A 19,471-nucleotide genomic window follows, 5' to 3' on the forward strand; every position below is an offset into this window, starting at 1 on the left:
CAGGTGGATTCTATGGCATTGTACCCCACTGAGGTCCCTGTCTCCCCCAGGCTCCATCCCCAGATCTCCAGGTGCTTCCCAACCTGGATCTGGTAACCCTATTCCCACATCCACTTCCAATGGCCAAGGAGGACCTGGCAACTTTAGGTGAGTAGCATTGTCCAGGGTAGACATGGGCCAAGTTGTATAATTAGCAATAAGGCAAAGTATAGGGTGATATAATCCAAGATATGCCACTGGCTGGATAGCTGAAAGTCATGAGCTGGTGATCTGAAAGCGAGGATTGCAGGCATGTGGTCAGCTATTAAATAACAAACACATGGAAAAGCAGCAAAGTCTTCTCCATAGAGGCTTTGCTCAGACTGAAGAATGGTCTCTCAAGCATTTATTGGACCTAGGAAGCAGGGCGGTCACCTGGCCTGGTGGTGTTAGATGGCAGGGCTAGTCTGTGTGGCACCTTCAAGGCATGGAGTTAGTGCTGGGAGCCCCAGTTTGAGACCCCCCACATTCCCACCAACCACTACTCTTACTGGCCGAAAGACCAGCATCTTTCTTGAACACCTCTTCCTATGTTCCCTGCCCATTGCTTTGTGTTCTCCATTGCAGAGGATCTACCAGCTCCAAAGAAGCTCCAGAAACTCCTGGTGCCCATAATAGACACCCAGACCTGCAGGAGACTCTACAGCATTGACATGGGCCAGAATTTACCCCCAAAAAACATCCAGGATGACATGATGTGTGCCGGGTATGCTGAGGGCATGAAGGACACGTGCAAGGTAGAAGATTGCCATCTTCAAGGCCCATCTTTCCTTGTAATCTACCTTCCCCTCCCAGATCACATGGAAGAGGTCTTTCCCTCATCCTATCCATAGCCCTCTCAGATTCTTGGTCTAGAATTACAGCCACCAACTGGGTATTCTGGTTGCTATGGCTACACTGAGGCCTATGAGCTCCACATATTTTTTCTTCGGGGTCCTTTCCAGCTGTTAAAATATCATAGTGAGTTAGGGGTGCCATTTAGGAAATATGTATGCATTCTGAAGAGAGCAGTTCCCTCTCTGGGTATTAAATTGCACTTAAACAAATACACATGTTAATTTTTCAGACCATTGGCGTTAAACTGCATGATAATTAGATTACTAACAGAAATATGGCCATACATTCAAAAGACGATTGGCCATTTAAAATATATTTGAAATCAAATTTTAAAAAATTGAACTACAGTTGTAGGCAGGAGAAACTGAGTCAGTGCTCACACCACTCCCCAAACCATCTAGATTTACTGCTTCTCTAATGAGTATTGGTCTCTCTCAATGGAGAGATCAATTTTTGATAGCACTGGCCATTGGTAAAAGGAAACCAGGCCAACAAAGAACAGGGTGGTTAGACACAATCACAATGGACACTGGCCAGAGCATTCTACAACTAAAAGATTGAAGATTGAAAAACGTAGTGACAGTTGACCCATAGATCACCAAGAGTTGGACACGACTGAATGGCTAACATCATCATCGTCCCTCGCCTCCACCAAGGATCATGTAGATGTGATAGAAACCTCTACCCAGAGTCAAAACAAAACGCAGAAGATCCTCCTTCCTTGACAATTTAAAGTGCACACAGATCTGGTTTTCTTCAGTAAGGGGTCCAGACATCTCACGATCTTGTGTCTCCATAGGGTGACTCTGGTGGACCACTGATGTGCAAGATCAACAAGGAGTGGCTCTTGGCTGGTATTGTGAGTTGGGGAGAAGGCTGTGCCGAGAGGAACCGTCCTGGTGTGTACATCCGCCTGACTGCCTACCAGGGCTGGATTCGTTGGCATATCCCTGATATGGAATTTACTCAGCCTAGCCCGGGTAACATCAAGGTCAAGAATCTCGGTGCTGGCAGAACCAATGGGATGGGACTACCTTTCTTCATCACTACTCTGTTGCTGGTCTTAGCATGGATCCTTAATCAGGTCTTGGCATAGGATCTGGGGAAGGAAGAAGCTACAGGTGGACATATGGTGTGGGGTTGTCCCTCTTCTCACCACCTTCCTATTTCCCAGTCATTCCTTAGTTCATCAACCCAGTATTCTCATGTCTGGCCTCCACTCATCCTTAGTGTATGTTTGCAGAAGTTGATACAAATGCAGTGGATGTGAATGTCTTGGCCATGATGATTTGGTGCCCTGCTCCTTGTCAGGTGACCCAGGCAGCATCTTCTCTCACCTAGCCTACTAATTTTCTACCTCTTTCATCTAGTTCTCCATCTAGCCCAGCATCCTTTCACACACGGCCATCAAGTTGCCCTAGAGGACCAACAAACAGGGCCTAGAGACCAAGGTTCTCCTACATTGTTACTGTTGAAAAAGGCAATGTCTGGTGTACAAAGAAGAGAAGACCCTGCAAGGGGCAGCAAGAAGACAATTAGATAGCATGGTGAGGTCAGCACTTTTTCTCCTTTTAAGCATCAGTCTATGTCTGTCTAGGCTGCTATTCTCAGGACTCTTCCGTCCAGCGTATTTAAAATGGGATCCAGTTAGCATCCAGTTGAGTGTGTGGTGTATGTACGTCTTGCAAAATGTCAGATATGAATAAAACTCTTGCATATTTGTGTTTGTGAATCTTTAATGGCACACAATGGTGGCTGAAAGAAACACAGTGTTTGAAGATTACAGAAGGAGAAAAATGCACATGGGACACTAATGGCCAAGAACCTTCTCCCCAAACCAGCAAGATACCACTTATACAAAACTAGCAAGAAAGCCCATTGCAACCAGGCATGCAATGGGTGCTAGGACCCAGGGGACACCGGCGGGCGCAGATCTCTCTCTCTCTCTCTCTCTCTCTCTCTCTCTCTCTCTCTCTCTCTCTCTCTCTCTCTCTCTCTCTCTCTCAGCAGGAACCATAGCAGGTAATCAGGGCTGGGTTGCAGCTTGGCATGGCTCTCTGTGTCTCTCTCATACATGCTGGCTCCTGCAGCGTTTGAGAGCAAAGTGGCTAGCGTCCAGGGAGGGAAGGCGGGAGCTGTAGGTGCAGGGCCAATCAGGGTGCGGCTAGCTTTGCTGGCGGCACCCTGATTGGCCCTATTCCAACTCGGACAGCCAGGACACTCTCCACCCCCAGGGCTGTTTCACAAATATTAAGAGGAACAATGGATAAGGATTATCTGAATAGTCAACCTATCCTTTACTAATATTGATCAGTACAATGGTTTTAGTATCGTTTCACTATTGCTATCAGCCATTGATATTTTAATATCTAAAAATTTGATCTTAAAAGTGGTCCTCAAAAATACCCTGAAGAAGGAGTGTTGGCTGAGTATTCTTTTGTAACTCATAACTCACCCCCTTTCTACTATGTTTTGACCTTATCTGTACTCATTTGTTTCTTTCATTAAAAAAAAAAAAGCATCCTTTTGCTAAATGCTTGGACATTGTGTTCCACTGAGCTGGAAAGACACAGCAAGCGAAAGTTCAAAACATGCTCCAGGGCTCGCCTGTTCCAGCTTTTCAGAACATTCTCCTTTTCCTGTAATTCGGCAAACTGTACACATGGCTTTTGTGCAAGAGGTTGCAGACTGATCTGCCAGGTCTTGAAAATTCAATGAGGCTCCTCCAGCTTTGAAAATCCTCACCCCTCCTGGGCTTCCAGTCTTTAAGCCATAAGGAAAGAAGATCAAAATAACAGGGGAGTTTATCAGCATGTTCAGTGACATCAGCATATGAAATGCAAACAGCTGCATGCTTCACAGTCCTGTCACTGAAGGTGCTGCTTTAGCTTGAGGACAGAACATCTTGACATGCAGAAAGTCCTGGTTTCAATTCCTGGCCTCTCCTGTGAAAGGATCTGGTTGTAGGCCATGTGAAAGACCTCTGTCTGAAACCTTGAATAAATCTTTGTGCAATTTGAAGGTGCTATTGGACGCTAATTTTGTTGCATTTATTAATTGGTCAGACTTTTATACGGCCCTCCCAGAGAGCGGGCTCAGGGCAGTGTATTGCTGATGCTGTGATGTCACTTCTACCTCTTCAGCATTCATGATGAAGTCCCACCTAAGGCTATGCCCAGAAGCTCCTCCTGAGGGTTGTGAGTGACAGGTTGGCAACCCTAGGGGTAACTCTGTTTAAGACAGCGCTGGGATGGTCTGACTCAGTAGAAAGCAGCTTCATTTGCTCAAGGTTAAACACGGGATGCCAGTCGCCAGGTGGATCCCCCAGTTTTACAGCTCATCTCCAGATGACAGAGATGAGCTCCCCTAAGGAAAATGGCTGCATTGGAGGGTGGATTCCAGAGCATTATACTCCCCTCATGAGGTCCCTCCATGATGTTGGTCTACACTCAAACAGACCCTTATTTACCAAGGCTGGTCCCTGTCTTCTTGTCAGTGTCCCTGGAAAACAATGCTTCCTATTTCGTTCCTATTTTGGACTTCTGGTGAAACTGGGATAATTTCTTTTTAACTTCTCTTCTGTCTTTGGCCTCGCCCCAATGAGCAATGCCCCCTCTCACCCTCTGAGCAGAACTTGAGAGATACCTTAATCCAGTGGTTCTCAACCTGGAGGTCAGGACCCCTTTGGGGGGTCAGATGACCCTTTCACAGGGGTCACGGCAGGGCAAGCAGCTTGGCTTGGGGGTGCCATCCACACAACGGGCTTACGGGGTAGATTGAGATAGAGCATTCGTCTGTCTGGAGCAGTGGAAAAGAGTGAGATTGGCATGATGGGACAAGAGGCAGAACTGAACTGAGAAATCCCAAAAAGAAACCAATTTATATACCATCATGAACAATGGATCTTCACACCATTGTTCAGTCTCGGTTTAATTTCTGTGAAAGAATACTTGCATAATTTTATGGTTGGGGGTCATCACAACATGAGGAACTGGATTAAAGGGTCGCGGCATTACGAAGGTTGAGAACCACTGCCTTAATCTATCCCAGTATTCCCTTCATTACTCCAATGCCTCCCCCAAAAACAACACATACTGTAGCTCCTATGTAACACAATCACCAGGCAAAACAAGAACACGTTGCACTTTTTGACGCCGGAGGCCCAGTCTTTCTAAACTATGATTTCCATAATATTAGGGAGCTGTACCCCTCACACCTTTCCACAATGGTGCAAAACAGCTGACGTAAACCTCATTCAGCTGCGGAAAGTTTGCAGCCCTCAGGCAGAGGTACCCCTAAGATGGGTGACATGTTGCCTTGAGACTCGGTCGCAACTGACAGTTTAAGTGTCCGATCAACACAGGAGATAAGAAAGCTAAACGGGGAGACAAGTCGAATGGGTCTGCCTCAGCAAAGTGCTCTCTTTATCATCTGTCTGAAAACTGACAGCTCAAAATATTTGCTGAAGCTGCATTCGGGCAAAGACCACCTTCGGTCCTGAAACGTCTTCTGGCTTTGTTGATTTTGAAAGCCGAACTTGAGGAAAGAAGAAAAAAGCAATACGAGGGGCTAGAGGGAATTCTCGAGCAAATGCTCTTAACTCAATTTTGTTGTTGTTGCTTATTTCCCTAGCCAAGGCTAGACACAGTGGAGCTGTCAGAATCAGAATACCTTTATTGGCATAAAATTGCAAAGCATAAAATGAAATTTTCAAACAGTTTCAGATGTAAAATCAATCGGAAAAGATTTTCATTTAAAATTGCCAGTAAAAACTTTGCTACTTTTATAATAGTTGCTCTGTCCCTCACATTTAATATCATTTTAATACAGTGTTTCTCATTAACGCAGCTGAATTTCAATTCAGTGGACACAGTGGAGCTGTTAGTTGAACACCTGGGCTGCAGGCTGGTTGTCCCAATCCATGATTGTTCAAAACAAAAAGAGCTTAGGCAGTAGTGTTAGGAAAAGGCCACAGTCTGAGTCCTTGGAAAGTGGCTGCCAATCAGAATAGAATCCAGTGGCATCTTTTAAGACCAATGAAGTTGCATTCAAGGTGTGAGCTTTCCTGTACATGCACAGTTTCTCAGACAACGAAACAGGGATCAACATAATGCAGATATAAGAACAGAGTAAATTAGCAGGAAATCAGTAAACAGCATAATGTAGATATCCTACAACTATGTGGCGTAATATCTAGCCAGAATAACAGTTATCAGTCCTTCAAATTCAATTGCCATTCACAGAAACATAAGAACGTTAAGGTTATTGAACAGAAGTAATTGAAAGAGACCTGTTGCTAGCCCCATCTGTCTCCACCGAAGCTGGAGGGTCTAGCTCACTCCTAGTATAAAACTTTGTTGGTCTTCAAGGTGCCATTGGACTCAAATTTTGTTCTGCTATTGCAGACCAACACGGCTACACACCTGAATCTACTATTAGAATAGAGGTTTGCCTATGGGAGGGACAGACGCAAAGACCCATGGGGCGTGACCAAGGCACAATAGCAGGACATCTGATTTGCCTGCAGAAAGTTAAAGGTTTAGTCCCCGGCATTTCCAGTTAAAAGGATCTGGCCACAACTGATTTGAAGGGACCTCTACCCTGAGAACTCAGAAAGCCACTGCCGGATAGCCAATACTTGATGAGTCAGCGGCCTAAATTAGTATAAGGCAATTTCATGGGTTCATGTGCGTTCATTTGCCTTGTACACAAAAGGTCCCCATTTCTATCTGTGATACTGGAACTGTAGTTTGATTCACTGGAAATCAGCTTGCAATATTCATGAATTAAGTACTCTTGTCCTATTGATTTCAGCTCTGGATTTTTAAAAAAACTACTGATTGGCTATGTGTATGCTTGCCTAGTTGACAATCATTGTAACTCATCTTTGAATTCCTGCTTCCTCCTCAGATCTCCATCATAGTAAACAGCTTGTGAATATTCCTTATTTTGTCTGTATTGATTCACTCATCAATAGCTTTGGATTGTAGATTTAACTGTTATGCATGCATGTTGCACAGTTTTACAGGGTATTTATACATGCAGTGTATATGTATAGTAAGAGCATCTTGTGGCGCAGAGTGGTAAGGCAGCTGTCTGAAAGCTTTGCCCATGAGGTTGGGAGTTCAATCCCAGCAGCCGGCTCAAGGTTGACTCAGCCTTCCATCCTTCCGAGGTCGGTAAATTGAGTACCCAGCTTGCTGGGGGGTAAAACGGTGATGACTGGGGAAGGCACTGGCAAACCACCCCGTATTGAGTCTGCCATGAAAACGCTGGAGGGCGTCACCCCAAGGGTCAGAAATGACCCGGTGCTTGCACAGGGGATACCTTTACCTTTATATGTATAGTGATGATCTATTGATATCAAATTATGTTGAAAATTGTGTGCATTTTATAGCCAGAATGTAGAGTGAGGAAACCGAGAACGTGTCAGATACAATTTGCACAAGGCAGAACTAAACCGAAATGCGAATTTTCGTTTTAGTTCATTGGGAGGTTTGAACTGAACAAAATATTCACACTGATTTTTAAATTTTCTCTCTGGACAGAGAACAAGCAGGAGGGGGAAAGTCAGTTCAGCTGCTTTTCAACCACACCTCAGCCACCTTTGCAGAAATGTTAACGTGGGAGTTGGGGCTGAGAGAATTCTACGAGAACTGCGACTGACCCAAGATCACCCAGCTGGCTTCATGCGTGGGGAATCAAAACCAGTTCTCCAGATTAGAGTCCACTGCTCTTGACCTCTATCCTGCACTGGAAAGAATCTACCTTCAAAAAACCCAAAAGTTCAGAGAGAAAGAACACATGGACATTGATGTGCCTTGTTCTTTGTGAGGTCATTGACACAACTATCATCACATTACTTCTTCACCTTGCCCACTGTCTGTACAACCAACCTTCAGTAAACTTGGTCCAGTTTGCTCCTCCCAAGTAGCTCTTTCTAATTAGTGTCTCACTATGGCTTGTAAGAGGGACACCCATAATAGATGTTGTCCCACTTCCTCTGTAACTTAAGGCAGCAATGTCATGGAGGATACTGATAGACATCTATTTGCACCAGCTACAGTTATCCCTAAGCATCCTCTCCAAGACACGTTGGAACACACCGCTCAGATGCTGCAAAACATATTGCTGCTTACTGCCTGCTGTTATTTGATACGCTGCTTTGGTTTGAGGCAAGATCTAAACATGGAGGCTGAATGTAAGTTGGGTTGGCATATTCCGCAAACTTTCATTTTGTCCAGCTTCCTTGTTCTCTACAACCCTCCCGCCCAACTCACATGGCTTTTGTTTTAGATCCTAATAAGATCCAGAATGGCCTGTACAGAGTTCAAAAGTGGCTCCTACTCTATATTTTCCAAGTAGAAAGTGTGCTTGGATCCAACCCCAGGGACTGCATTCAGGACCTTCTGAATGAAAAACATATTTACTGCTACTAAGCCATAGCCCTTTCTCCCTTCTCCAATCCATAGCAACATTGTGTTCAGGTAGATAATTTCATTATTCCTTTGCCGGCTTGCAAACCTGCCCCGCCCCCTTTTTTATTCAGGCGATAGGAACATTTTACAGTCCTTTTCGGTACATTGCCTGGGCAGAGAAGTCTTCCCAGGACTTCGTAAACAACTTCCACCTCCCAAAATAAACTAATCCCACGAGCAAGTCTTGCCATGCCTTAAATTTGTTTCTGTAAACTAATCCCCCCACTGTTTTCCTTTCTTGTACAAAAGAAGAAATGCAATTGTTTCCAGGAAAACCATGCAGACACAACAATGCTGCCGTGGTCTGGGCAGGTGGAAATGATCAGTTTTCTGGCTTTTCCGTTGCCATTGTCCAGGCTAAGCTTTCAGTCCGGATTAAGATAACGGCAAAATCAGTATCACTGGATGCTGAATGCTGTAATAATGGACCATCCTCCTGGAAAAGAACTCTGCTAAGTCATTTGGGGACCAGATTCATCCTAATTTGAACCAATGAGTCCAAATGAAATGGTTCCTCTCCCATAGGGTTGGGTAGATGAGTTTTTGGGTAGATGAGAAGCAAGGAGGGGTCGACTTTGATCAGCCCTTTCTCATATAACCATCATAGGCAAGTTATCTACCGCAATGTCCTTTGGGTAGTTCCCTCCTCTGCAAATATAGCGACACTGTATGGAATTATTTTAGTTTAAAAAATACTGAACTCATTCAGATTTAGAACCCCCGAACACAAATAATGTAAGACAAACCCAGTTCAGGATTTTGCTGGGGGAGCCTCAATATTGAAAGGAAGCTTTGACACTGGAGAAAGGGGATTAAATTCTTCCCCATTTGCTGGTTCTCTGATGGAAAACAGCACTTCTGGGCTTTTAGCCTGGGTGGGTGGGAGACAAAGACAGGCACTTGTATTCAGCCTGTCTTTTTTGTCCACCAAGACTACAAGCAACCTAGGGAGATTTGTGACTATGAAAACAGTGTGAGGAGAAGAAGGAATGCTCACTCACCCGTTGGCTAAGCTTCTACCCTGCCCACAGGTTGTAAGTAGGGATCCAGACCCTTGATGGGCATCATCAGTTTGGTTTCCTCCTCTCCTGGAGACCTCCTGCTTACCCTTTGGCAAATGGTTCATCCATCTGAAACCACCTCCTGCCTCTCCCTTCCCCAAAGACCTCCTTGAGCCTCCATGTTAACATGGGTGATGATGTCACTTCTGGTGACACATCATTTCCGGGGGGCATGGCAAGGAGGCGTGGCCAGCTGACCACTTTCGAGGCTCCATGAAGCCAAAATTATTTCAGGGGCTCCTTCACAGTCAAAAAGCTGAAATAGGCTGGGTAGGTTCATTCAGATCCGTAGGCTGGAAACCACAGGCTACAAGCCAAAATCCAAAAGCCCTTTAATTTTTGTTCCTTTGTTTACACCCAAACATTTGTGGGTCCAACTTGTAACTTCAGGAATAGGAAGGGAGACCAATGCTCAGCCTTGATCTTCTGCAATGGGCAACCATGTTCTCACTGTCCCACTCCCCACACACATTCTCCAATGTTATCCGTGGTCACTCAAGTAGCATCTTAAAATGTGTCGCATGTATAAGAGACATGCAGTTGTGTGTATATAGTCCCTGCACAACAGACATCTTTGTAGAATAGGCATCCCCAGGATAAACAGATCTACAAAGCCGACAGTCAAAAGTTGAGAACAGAAATTGTTGATAGCAATAGAAACAAACAAAACATAAGAAATGAAATTTGGATCATTCACTCAAGCCCATCTTGCAATAAGATTGGTTCTGCACAGGGGGACTGACACATTACTTCCCTTCCCCTTGCCTCTTCCACTCAGAGGTTGCATTTCTGATTAGGAAGCTGCAGAGCTGCCTCTCAAGACAGCCTAGAGGTAAAAGCCGGGCGAGATTCTGAGATGTCCTGTCATGTCCTGTCGCTCCGGGACAAAGGAATTCTTGAGCAAGGCAACGTTAATCAGATGCTATCGCACTTCAACTGTCCCAGCAATGGAGGTAGTAACAGAGCTTTGAGGACCAGCAGGGCAGAAATAACATTTTGAAGGAAGAGAGAGGTAAGTCAAAGATTATATATCTTTTCTTTCCAAAATGTATTTCTCTTAATTTTTATCACACCCTCTACAGAATCTTGGATGGCACACATGGTTCTCTAGCCTCTGTGGGGTAGTTTAGGCTGACCATTTAACAGGTAGGGAAATCTCCTGGTGGGTCGGTGCACCTTTCCTGATGATCAGTCTCTGCAGAACCCTCAGAGGTCGGCCTATTTCAGGGCCATTTTGACTTCCTAGTCCACCCCAGAGATTGGCAATAAAAAGGATCAACGTTTAAGAGGAAATAGAGACTACTGAACTTTTGCGAAGAAGAGACCTGGTGAACAGAACATGGAAATAAATCAATGTAACCTGAATATATGCATGTGGATCCTGCTATCAAGGATATGTTATTTTTTGTCAATCTGGACTCTAGTATGTACAGGGGGGCTTCAGGTGTAATATTTTTTCTTCAGAGCAGTTATGTCTCCTTGCTGAGCTGTACTGTTAGATGAGGATCCTGGACAGTATTAGCATCTTGCCCCAGAAGGACGGATCAGAACCAATGGGATGAAATTAATGCAAACAAAATTCCGTTTAAACATCTGGAAGAAGTTCCTCACAGTTAGAGCGGTTTCTCAGTAGAACAGGCTTCCTTGGGCGGTGGTAGGTTCTCTGGAGATTTTTAAACAGAGGCTGGATAGCCATCTGACGGAGAGGCTGATTCTGTGAAGGCTCAAGGAGGTGGCAGGTTACAGTGGATGAGTGATAGGATTGTGAGTGTCCTGCATACTGCAGTGGGTTGGACTAGATGACCCATGAGGTACCTTCCAACTCTATGATTCTATGAGGGAGCAGATGGCAGCCCTGAGAAAGGAAGGGTCTTTCCAAGTGACGGTTTTATTTTTAAATAGCCTCATCAGTCACTTGGGGAAGTCTGATCATGCAGATCCGGTCCTAAATAAATAAATCTGACCTTTTGATGACCTTAATGTCATGCGAGGACCAATTGGAACACATCTTCCTGTCACACCTTGACTGTAGGGTTTAATCGCGGGTAGAGGAGATAATGCAACCCAAGAACAGTGGCTGAACTCAATAACCTTAGCACTCCCTTCCAACCATGTAATAGTAAGAAGTTCTACGTGCCTAGAATCCTAATTATGTTTACAGGTGACAAGATCCTTCAAAGATTTCCCAGGTAATCAGTTTATAGCAGTTTAAATGCAGGGTTGTGACTAATTTTGGGGGAGCACCCAGAGCTATTGACTCCAGTTAATATTCTTGTTTTGGGATTATCACGTCTTCCTGACATTTGATGAAGTGCTTTCAGTGGCATAATAGAAGCTTTGTATAGAGAACCATCCCTGGTTCATTTGCTGTATCTTTTAATCTTCCTTTTTAGATAAAAAGATCTTTTAATAAGTGTATATATTCTTCCCCCTTCTATGGTACAAATGCAGGCTTCCTCAGGAGGTGGTGGGTTCTCCATCTTTGGAAATTTTTAAACAGTGGCTGGATAGCCATCTGATGAAGAGGCTGATTCTGTGAAGGTTCATGGGGGTGGCAGGTTACAGTGGATGAGCAAGAGGGTTGTGAGTGTCCTGCATGTGCAGGAGGTTGGACTAGATGACCCAGGAGGTCCCAAAAATTTTATTCTATGATTCTATGATTCTAAGTGCACATTGATAAAACACAGCAAAAGAGCAGTCTTGGTGTAATCACAGGTATGATTGCATCAACATTATTTTGTGTGGTGCTTTACTGCTCCACGCATGTACATTTGTAAAACTTGTGAAACAAAAAGAGTCTCATTGCAACCTTTCCAGCAAAATTGCTCTTTGGTTGTGTTTATGTGCACAATGAAATCAGCGGGGCAAGAAGAAGCAAAAAAGAATCAGTGGCCCATAGAACATGCACAGTATTACATACAATACTGGGAAATTAAAAATAAAATGGAACTATGGAAGATTACTAACAATTTGGTTCTTCCCCCAAAACTAGACCAGTCAATTTCGAGCTACAAAATTCAGGGCAAAATTCAGATGAGAATATCCTAAGCCTCTCTACATAAAAAATTAGAATTTCTCATGTTCATAGCATGGATTAAAAATGTATTATGTTAAATGGGCTTATTTAAATGTACTCATTCAAAATAAAAGGTTTTGAATCCAAGTTTGAGAGAGACTGACATTTAACAGGAAAGCAATGATGTTTAAAATGGGCCATTTGTTCTTTCATATTGAGATGAGCTTGTTATTTTTAATACTCCTTCACTGTGTTTGCTTCTTTTGTGAGCTGGGTAGTTCTCCTTATAGGTAGAATTCTTTTTGTTTGTAATGACTAATTATAACTGAGAAGAACAAATTTTCCTCTGCAGGGCTGGTTTAGCCATGTAGTACAAGTAGCAGGTACTTTCAGGGCCTCAGTGTCTCTCCTCCATGAATTAGGGCTATAGCCTCTCCCTTCTCCCCTTTTCCTTCTTTAATGACATTTGGCGTGACACCACTTTCCACTGTGGGGGGTCCTCTCCATCCCCAGTCTGGCTGCTCCCACCACAATTGTACTCTGTTCAAAGGTAAAGGTAAAGGTATCCCCTGTGTAAGCACCGGGTCATGTCTTACCCTTGGGGTGACGCCCTCTAGCGTTTTCATGTCACTCAATAGGGGGTGGTTTGCCAGTGCCTTCCCCAGTCATTACCGTTTTACCCCCCAGCAAGCTGGGTACTCATTTTACCGACCTCGGAAGGATGGAAGGCTGAGTCAAGCTTGAGCCGGCTGCTGGGATCGAACTCCCAGCCTCATGGGCAGAGCTTCAGACTGCATGTCTGCTGCCTTACCACTCTGCACCACAAGAGGCTTTGTTAGGGCCTTGCAAATCCTTAAACTGGCTCTGATGCTACAGGCCCCACAAATACCCCCTTAAAACCACTCCTGTCCCTTTGTTGTTGTTTTTTGCAGAGACTTTATTGTAAAAAGTTCAAAAGTGTTTAAAACGTTATTTTTGTTTTCCTTCCTCGAAAGGTCCAGAGACCAAGTGCTACTGAGCTATAGCAGTATTCTAAAACAATTACACTTGGTACTTTGTCATGAATAATGCATACTACAAGCTTACAGGCAAATAATTTTATTTTTCCTAATCAGTTTCACATTGACAACAAGCATGCAGTTTTAGACATGTGGCCAGGCTTTTTAAAAATTATTACATTTGATGCTTTAGATCAATGACCACGGACATTTATTTTATATACTTCTCAAGGGACGACATTATTATTCCACAAAGAATCCCTGCTTTAAAACCCTGCTTTGTTGATTGAGATGTTGTCCTACAATTCAGGTTTCTTGGGGAAAAAGAAGAGTTAGTTCTTATATGCCGCTTTTCTCTACCCGAAGGAGGCTGTAAGTGGCTTACAGTCGCCTTCCCTTTCCTCTCCCCACAACAGACAGGTGGGTGAGGCTGAGAGAGCCCTGATATTCCTGCTTGGTCAGAACAGTTTTAACAGCGCCCTGGAGAGCCCAAGGTCACCCAGCTGGCTGCATGTGGGAGAGTGCAGAATTGAACCCAGCATGCCAGATTAGCAGTCCGCACTCCTAACCACTACACCAAAGAAATGTCTCCTGTCCATCGATTATCCACAAAGCCCAGAGCAGGTTACAGGCAATTCAATGGGAACTGCTGATTAGAAGTTGGTTAATCAAGTCCTGCTGATCAGTTATTAACCTTGTAGGCCTGATGGGTAATAGTGGGCCAGAAAGCATGAAATGTTGCTGCAGATTGCCAGGTTGATGAAGAGCTAATTATTAGGAAAAAAATAAAGAAAAGTAAAAGAGAAAGAAGGGCATGGCAACATTCAGAATGGGTTGGAAGGTCAGATTTGCTTTGCATAACTGAAATTATATCCATTGGCACAAAGAATAGATAGAAACGTCCTGACCAGAAGAAAGAAAAAATATCACTTGCCGCCACAAGGGGAACCTAAATAACAGGAAATAATATTAGCCCGTTCCCATTTGCCAGAAAGCGGGGAAAGTATTCAGTTCGACACAGCTCAACAAAGAGATGTGTTTTTAACACTTCACACAAAGGAACACCTCTTGATTGATTAAAAACAATACATTAAAAATAAACACAAAATGAACATTCTATTAGCAAAAAAAGAACAATTCAGATTTAGAAATAACCCAGGGCAGGGATGAAGCAGGGTCTCCCTAAAATGAAAGAATCTGCAAAGAAGCAAAAACTTTACAGGTTCATGGATCTTTAAATTTGAAAATGGATTTTTTTGGTTCTTTGCTTTGTGACTTCACTGTTCAGTTCAGAGATTGTGAGAAAGCATGGTTTCATTAAATGGACTGTGGTGAGCATGACTGAATGCAGGCTGCTCTACTAACTGTAGCAATGGACAGGGTTCATCAAACCAGGATTTGTTTCTGAGTGGGTCATAGCCTGCGGTAAATAACTATGGTTTGGATTAATGCATGGAGGCTCTTCCAGACGGTCAGCAGGGATGCCTGGCCAGACTAAAAGCAACAAAACCAGAAAAATCGGTATTTGAACCATCGTCCATGAGTTGAATCTTGGTCTCACAGATGAAACACTGATCAAATAAACAAGGGCTTTCAAGTCATGCCTGAAGAAAGCACCAGCATTTCCGAAAGCATAAAAACGCACAAATTCATAGAGTGTTTCATGCTTCCAGACTAGCATGTCAGAGTCAAACGTGGGACATGCCTGAAGGGAAATTGCTACTGGTTACACCCTTCAAGGCAAGCCAGATAGAATTGTATCCTTTTTCTTAAACAACAACCCCACAGTGCTGACTCACAACAGTGCTCCCCGCCTTCTGCTACCCGTAAATCATCTCACATCAAACCAAATTACACACTGACTAATTTCCCCCCCGATTTCATGCCTACACAAAAAGGGGTTAAAGATTGCCACCTACATGGAAAAAAAAACGGGTTGGGTCAGGAGGTTTTCAATGGTTCTATTGTTTTTGGAGAAGAGGGTTATTTGATATCTCTTAAGGGTGACATGATCGGAACACCTCTTTGAGATCCATCAAAGAGACAAGCCCACGTTGGAGGCATGCCCATGCAGGATGCTCCCGGCCGTGTTTGGAGCTTTAACTCAACACTAGAAATTCAAGGTGCAGGGTCTGGAAGATGTGTTGGGGGACCTTGGTTGGGATCCCCACTCTGCCGTGGAAGTTTGCTGAGTGACCTTGGGCCAGGCTCCTTCTCTCGGTTTAGCTTCCTCACAGGGATAAAGAGTGAGGATAAAATGTTGGATAAAATGGAGAAGAGAGGACAGAACGATGGAGTAAACTGCTCTGTTGGGTTCCATCCTTCTCCCATGTAAACTTCATCACTGGTATGCCTGCCACTTCCCAATATTAAATGGCTTTCTCACAAGCCTGGAGTTATGCTATGCTGTTTAAATTGTGGTTTGATCAGCCTTTGGCCCGAAGTGACGTGTGAATGCAGATGTCCAATAAACCAGATTTGGTTGTGGCTGCAATTTCCCCCCGTATGTGTGTCCCTGACTGAAAGAAAGGCTGCATTTATTTTAAGATGGCAAGAGAGTGAAGCAATTGATGGTTTCCCCCTCCTCCACCCAAAGCAACTTGATTAGATGGTCATGCTCCCAGCCGTATGCTGTTTTTTTTTCTAGGGCGTAACAGGAAGGAGGCAATAATCAAAGAAATAATCAACGCCGAGTCACGCAAATAATCTGCCATGAACATAATCTGAAATGACTTCCTGACCTTTTCACCTCCGATGTGGGAGCAGTTAATTCAATGGGTACAAAGTTTAGGGAGAGGCTGGTTGCTGGGAGTCATGGGTTGTATCCCCAGATGTTCAAGGGAACCTTGAGCATCCGATTTCTGTGGTTCTGCTTTCCCCAAGCAAAACATTTGTCAGGCAAGTCAGATAGGAAATCTTTGCAGAGCCCAAAATGTCATCCACCCCTGCATGGAATCCAGCATGTTGGGTGTGCAGCCCTCAGGCAGAACTTCCATGATGCCAGTGGTGAACAGCTAGATCTCAAAACTCACAGTACAAGCCTGAGTGCTGCGAATACATAATTTTAAAAAATTGAATAAATCCTAGGAGAAGGCGAAAGGCAGGCCAAGCAAGGTTTATTTGTGGACTGTAATTTGTTGCTTGTATCTGTCATACTGAGGAGAGTTTGATACATTGACTATGGGAGGAACAAATCCAGATTTATGGCAGTATCTGAGGCCTGGTAATCCTGCCTCTGCTGTTTTCTCCATGGGAGCTGGTTTCGGTAATCTGGAATTCTGTTCAGGGGCGAAGCCGTGTTGGTCTGAAGCTGCACAACAGTGGCACCTTTAAGTACAACACATTTTTATTCTGGGTATAAGGTTTCATGTGCATGCACGCTTCTTCCGCTACATGCATGCAAAAGCTTATACTCAGAATAAGACTTTATTGGTCTTAAAGGTGCCATCACAAACTTTGTTCTGGAGACCTGTTGTAATTCTGAGAGAACCCCAAGGTCCTATATTTTAGAGGTTGGCACAGCTAGAATCAGGAGGAGATACTGTTCTCACCCTTCTCCTTGCCCTGCTGTATTTAAGATGTTTCAATGTGCTTTTGGAATGCCCAATAGCTAGACAATTTACTTACGACCAATCATATCCCACTAATATCACATATAGTCCTTTTGTCAATCTCCCCCTCTCTTTTCCTTCTTGATGTTCCTCCTCCTGAAATTTCTCTCCCTTGCCAACTCTTGCTCCACCCGAGACATTATTTTGACAGCTCTCACCCCAGATGTGACCCTTTCATGCCAGTCCTGGATGATGGACTCCCCAGGTGCCACATCATCTATCAAATTCTTGCCTTCTGTTCTGGGCCCAAACATCGTTCCTCTGGGCTGGTCCAAACCTGTAAAGATAGGCCCTAGCATACACCATCTCATTCCAAAACTCCGGTCTCACACTTCATGGGAAAAAAGTTCTTTTTAAATTTCTGAAATAATGTCAACAGATTGCATAAGAGGGGGTGCTGTGGAGACTCATGGGGAAAGAGACTGCCAATTATCTTCTTCCCACCTTGACTTTGCTTACTCCCTTCCCTCACTGTCATCCCAGTTGGTCTCCTCCCTGTCCTTGACTTATTTTCTGGCTGGCTTTCACTGGTACTGCTTGTTCTTCGCTGGCTTTCACCGCTACTGTGTGTTCTTCACCTTCCTGATCCTGGCTAAAATAACTAGAGTTCAGATTCCATTCTGGGTTACTAAAGGTAAAGGTAAAGGTATTCCATGTGCAAGCACCGAGTCATGTCTGACCCTTGGGGTGACGCCCTCTAGTTTTCATGGTAGACTCAATACGGGGTGGTTTGCCAGTGCCTTCCCCAGTCATTACCGTTTACCCCCCAGCAAGCTGGGTACTCATTTTACCGACCTCGGAAGGATGGAAGGCTGAGTCAACCCTGAGCCGGCTGCTGGGATTGAACTCCCAACCTCATGGGCAGAGCTTCAGACTGCATGTCTGCTGCCTTACCACTCTGTGTCACAAGAGGCTCTTTGGGTTACTATGGCAACTCAGAATTCAACCCCATAAATTTATATCCCTGCTTTCATTGAGTATCCACACATCTGCTTTTGGAAGGTTTTCATGTAGAGTTTGCTCACCTGTACCTGTTTCTTTTACCTGTGGGGAGAGGAAGGGAAGGCAATTGGAAACCTCTTTGAGACTCCTCAAAGGTATGAAAACCAACTCTTTTACTTTTATAGACATTTCAGATGAGATCTTGAGGTTTCTTTTCCACTTTTTTCTGGTAATAAAACCTCAGATTTTTCTGCAACTCTTTATAATTCTGTCTTAGGAGAGAAGTAGAAATGCCAAGTTCATCTCTACTTTCCATCCTCTACCACTATTCTGATCTGTTATGCCGACAAAATATTAGGGTTTAGGCTGCCCGATTCATATAAGAAAGTCATGAAGCACTCTGGTTGATAGGCATCCAACTAGACTTTGCCTTGAATGCTTGTTCATATCTGCTTGGATCTAGGGCAGGGGTAGTCAACCTGTGGTCCTCCAGATGTTCATGGACTACAATTCCCATGAGCCCCTGCCAGCGTTTGCTGGCAGGGGCTCATGGGAATTGTAGTCTATGGACATCTGGAGGACCACAGGTTGACTACCCCTGATCTAGGGCAGCATGGCGAGGTCTCCAACTATGGTGGGAGACTTCTCGCTGGCAACCTTCTCTTCCCGTCTCTGTTTGGCGCCAGTGGTTAACCCTTCCCAACGAAAGCATGTACATCACAATGTACAGAATCCTGGATGTCATGGCATGCCCTATGTTGTTGGTGACAAATCACCCGGTGTGATGAAACACACACACCCCGCGGGCTCTCGGAAGCCTCGTAAAACGGTCTGAAGACGCGGAAGCTTCCAACCCACCCTCGTCCACTGTCATGCGTCTGAAGACATCTCGATTGCGTCTTCGCTTCTATCACTGTCGGTTCTTGCGGTCCACCCACGTCAATTAGGGGCCCCAGCGATAACTTGCTGACACCAGCAGACCTTGACGCTCTAGGCTCCCAGGGCTGGGAGTACCGGTTGGGTGGGAGACATGTTATCAGGTTCCGCTCTTAAATCTTTCCTCTCCCGTTGTGGGCGTATCAACCAAGGAGTGTCTTTCTTATCAAGTCCTGGGAGAATAGCTTAATCAGCAGACAATGGAGCGAGGGGAATTCCAATGTGGTCATTTCCAAGCAAAGATCATTGTCCCCATATTCTCGTTTATCTGTCGTCTTGGGACGTTGGCGCCAATGCTATTGAGGAAGGCCATCTTTCATGATGCCCCTACTTTGCTTATTCATGGGGTAGGAATCGCCGGCGGCGGAAAGGGAGGGGGTTGCAGTCTCACGGTAACGCGAGGCTATGATGCATGCCTACAAAGCGCATTTCGTTGTGGCAAGTCATAACAGAGATCTTTGTGGTTTGGCTTGTACAAATCACATGGGGGTTGCTCGCGTGGGATGAGATCCATGGATTCTGATCCAGTGAGAACAGTCTACACACCCATGGG

General features: G+C 44.6%; 2 protein-coding genes across 2 annotated transcripts in view; both read left to right on the top strand.

Moving 5' to 3' along the window:
- The window catches only part of LOC143826206 (serine protease 27-like), a 54,672-nt gene extending 52,076 nt beyond the window's left edge, over positions 1–2,596 (top strand). The window contains exons 5-6 of the mRNA XM_077314878.1: positions 607–776; positions 1,676–2,596. Of these exons, the coding sequence (XP_077170993.1) occupies positions 607–776; positions 1,676–1,972 (467 nt within the window). The 3' untranslated portion in view covers positions 1,973–2,596. The remainder of the gene's footprint in view (positions 1–606; positions 777–1,675) is intronic.
- A 6,946-nt stretch (positions 2,597–9,542) lies between these two features.
- Positions 9,543–19,471, top strand: part of LOC143825137 (serine protease 27-like) — a 44,572-nt gene continuing 34,643 nt past the window's right edge. Inside the window, exons 1-2 of the mRNA XM_077313161.1 lie at positions 9,543–9,590; positions 10,379–10,427. Coding sequence (XP_077169276.1) covers positions 9,543–9,590; positions 10,379–10,427 — 97 coding nt within the window. The remainder of the gene's footprint in view (positions 9,591–10,378; positions 10,428–19,471) is intronic.

Source organism: Paroedura picta, chromosome 16, assembly GCF_049243985.1.
Source record: "Paroedura picta isolate Pp20150507F chromosome 16, Ppicta_v3.0, whole genome shotgun sequence".
Lineage (NCBI taxonomy): Eukaryota > Metazoa > Chordata > Lepidosauria > Squamata > Gekkonidae > Paroedura > Paroedura picta.